Below are 1,291 nucleotides of genomic sequence, written 5' to 3'. Positions count from 1 at the left end.
AAAAAAAAAAAAAAAAAAAAAAAGACAAATGTTTAAACACACGTAAACTTACTCCTTCTTCAAATGTCCATCTCTTGCTGACTTCGTGTTCGTTGTGATTGAACATTTCTTGATGAATCTCAATGATTCTGTGCCTCATGTTTTCTATTTCAGTGATTAGCTAGGAGACACATTTAAATAAGCAATTAACAAAAAGCAGACAAATGCTCATGTCCAGTATCAAAGGCTGCAACACCACCTGACAATGGAAGCAGCCTGCATTAATTAAAAACATAAACTTATACAGCTACATTAAGTGCTGTTCCAAATAAACAAGATAAGAGAGCTCTGGCTCTGAGGAAGTATTATATCCAATGGCTTGCTTGCTTACATTGGAGGGCTGGCTTGAATCCAAATGGGACTCAATCCTCTGGATGTGCACAGCTCCCAGCGGGCAACTCTTTCAAGCCAGTTCCAAGTTTTTACATGCCTTTGTGCAACAGGAATCTGCACAGGCCAATATTAAGGAAAGAGTTCGGAGAACAAGCCACAACTCTTACCCTGTTTATTTGGAGTATTCAACCCTCTCTCTATCTATCCTGTTGCTGCAAACATGGACACAGCAGCTCCTCCACCTCTGCTGCACACTTACTTTTGCAGGGTCAGTGATGTCTTCAGTTCCAGAAGGAAAGTCAGCTCCAGGTGGTGCAGCCTCCCCATTATGACCATTTACAGAAGCCAGTTCCCTACGCAGCTGAATAAACTGCTCAGAACTTAAGAGGTCTCGGGGCAAGTTGTTTTGTACATGTTCTTTAAATCTGAAAAAGGAAGGGCCGGCAACAGTGAATTTTACACATCTAACATGAAACTCAAGTTAGAACTTGCTTATCAGCACATGCTGAGCTACTTGCTGCTCTATGGACCTAGAGCTGTGTTGGAGATGTGACTTTTCTCAACTTATATATACCTACTATGTGCACGAGGCAGTTTCTCAGTGCCTAAGAAGGAACTCCTGCAAAAATCACTAGGAAGACTGAAAACCAAAAACCCAAAGAAAGATATACAGTATGGTCTCCCCTATCCAAGGGAAACGTGGATGTTCTCTAAATAAAATCAATCAATATTTCTCTTAACGGAACTCTTGCAAAATTTGTTGAGCGTTTTTCCCCATCGATGAGTATGATATTGTAGCAGGACATGGAGTTAGAAGTTGAACAGTACAATTTCTGGGGGAGGAGGGGCGGTGGAAATCAACCCATTTGACTTATCTTTTCGTATCTATAGTTCCCACACTGTTCTTGAAGAGAACAGA

General features: G+C 41.1%; 1 protein-coding gene across 4 annotated transcripts in view; it reads right to left on the bottom strand.

The window, feature by feature from the left end:
- PRPF39 (pre-mRNA processing factor 39) overlaps positions 1-1,291 on the bottom strand; it is a 42,570-nt gene that overhangs the window by 12,593 nt on the left and 28,686 nt on the right. For all 4 annotated transcript variants that reach the window (XM_019503797.1, XM_019503852.1, XM_019503925.1 and 1 more), the window contains 2 exons: positions 632-797; positions 53-160 (listed from right to left, as the gene is read on the bottom strand). In XM_019503797.1, the coding sequence (XP_019359342.1) occupies positions 53-160; positions 632-797 (274 nt within the window). The remainder of the gene's footprint in view (positions 1-52; positions 161-631; positions 798-1,291) is intronic.

This window comes from Gavialis gangeticus, unplaced genomic scaffold (assembly GCF_001723915.1).
Source record: "Gavialis gangeticus isolate Ggan-Ray unplaced genomic scaffold, GavGan_comp1, whole genome shotgun sequence".
Taxonomy (NCBI): Eukaryota; Metazoa; Chordata; order Crocodylia; family Gavialidae; genus Gavialis; species Gavialis gangeticus.
The sequence above is the reverse complement of the archived record's forward strand: the minus strand, read 5'-3'. Positions and strand labels throughout refer to the sequence as shown.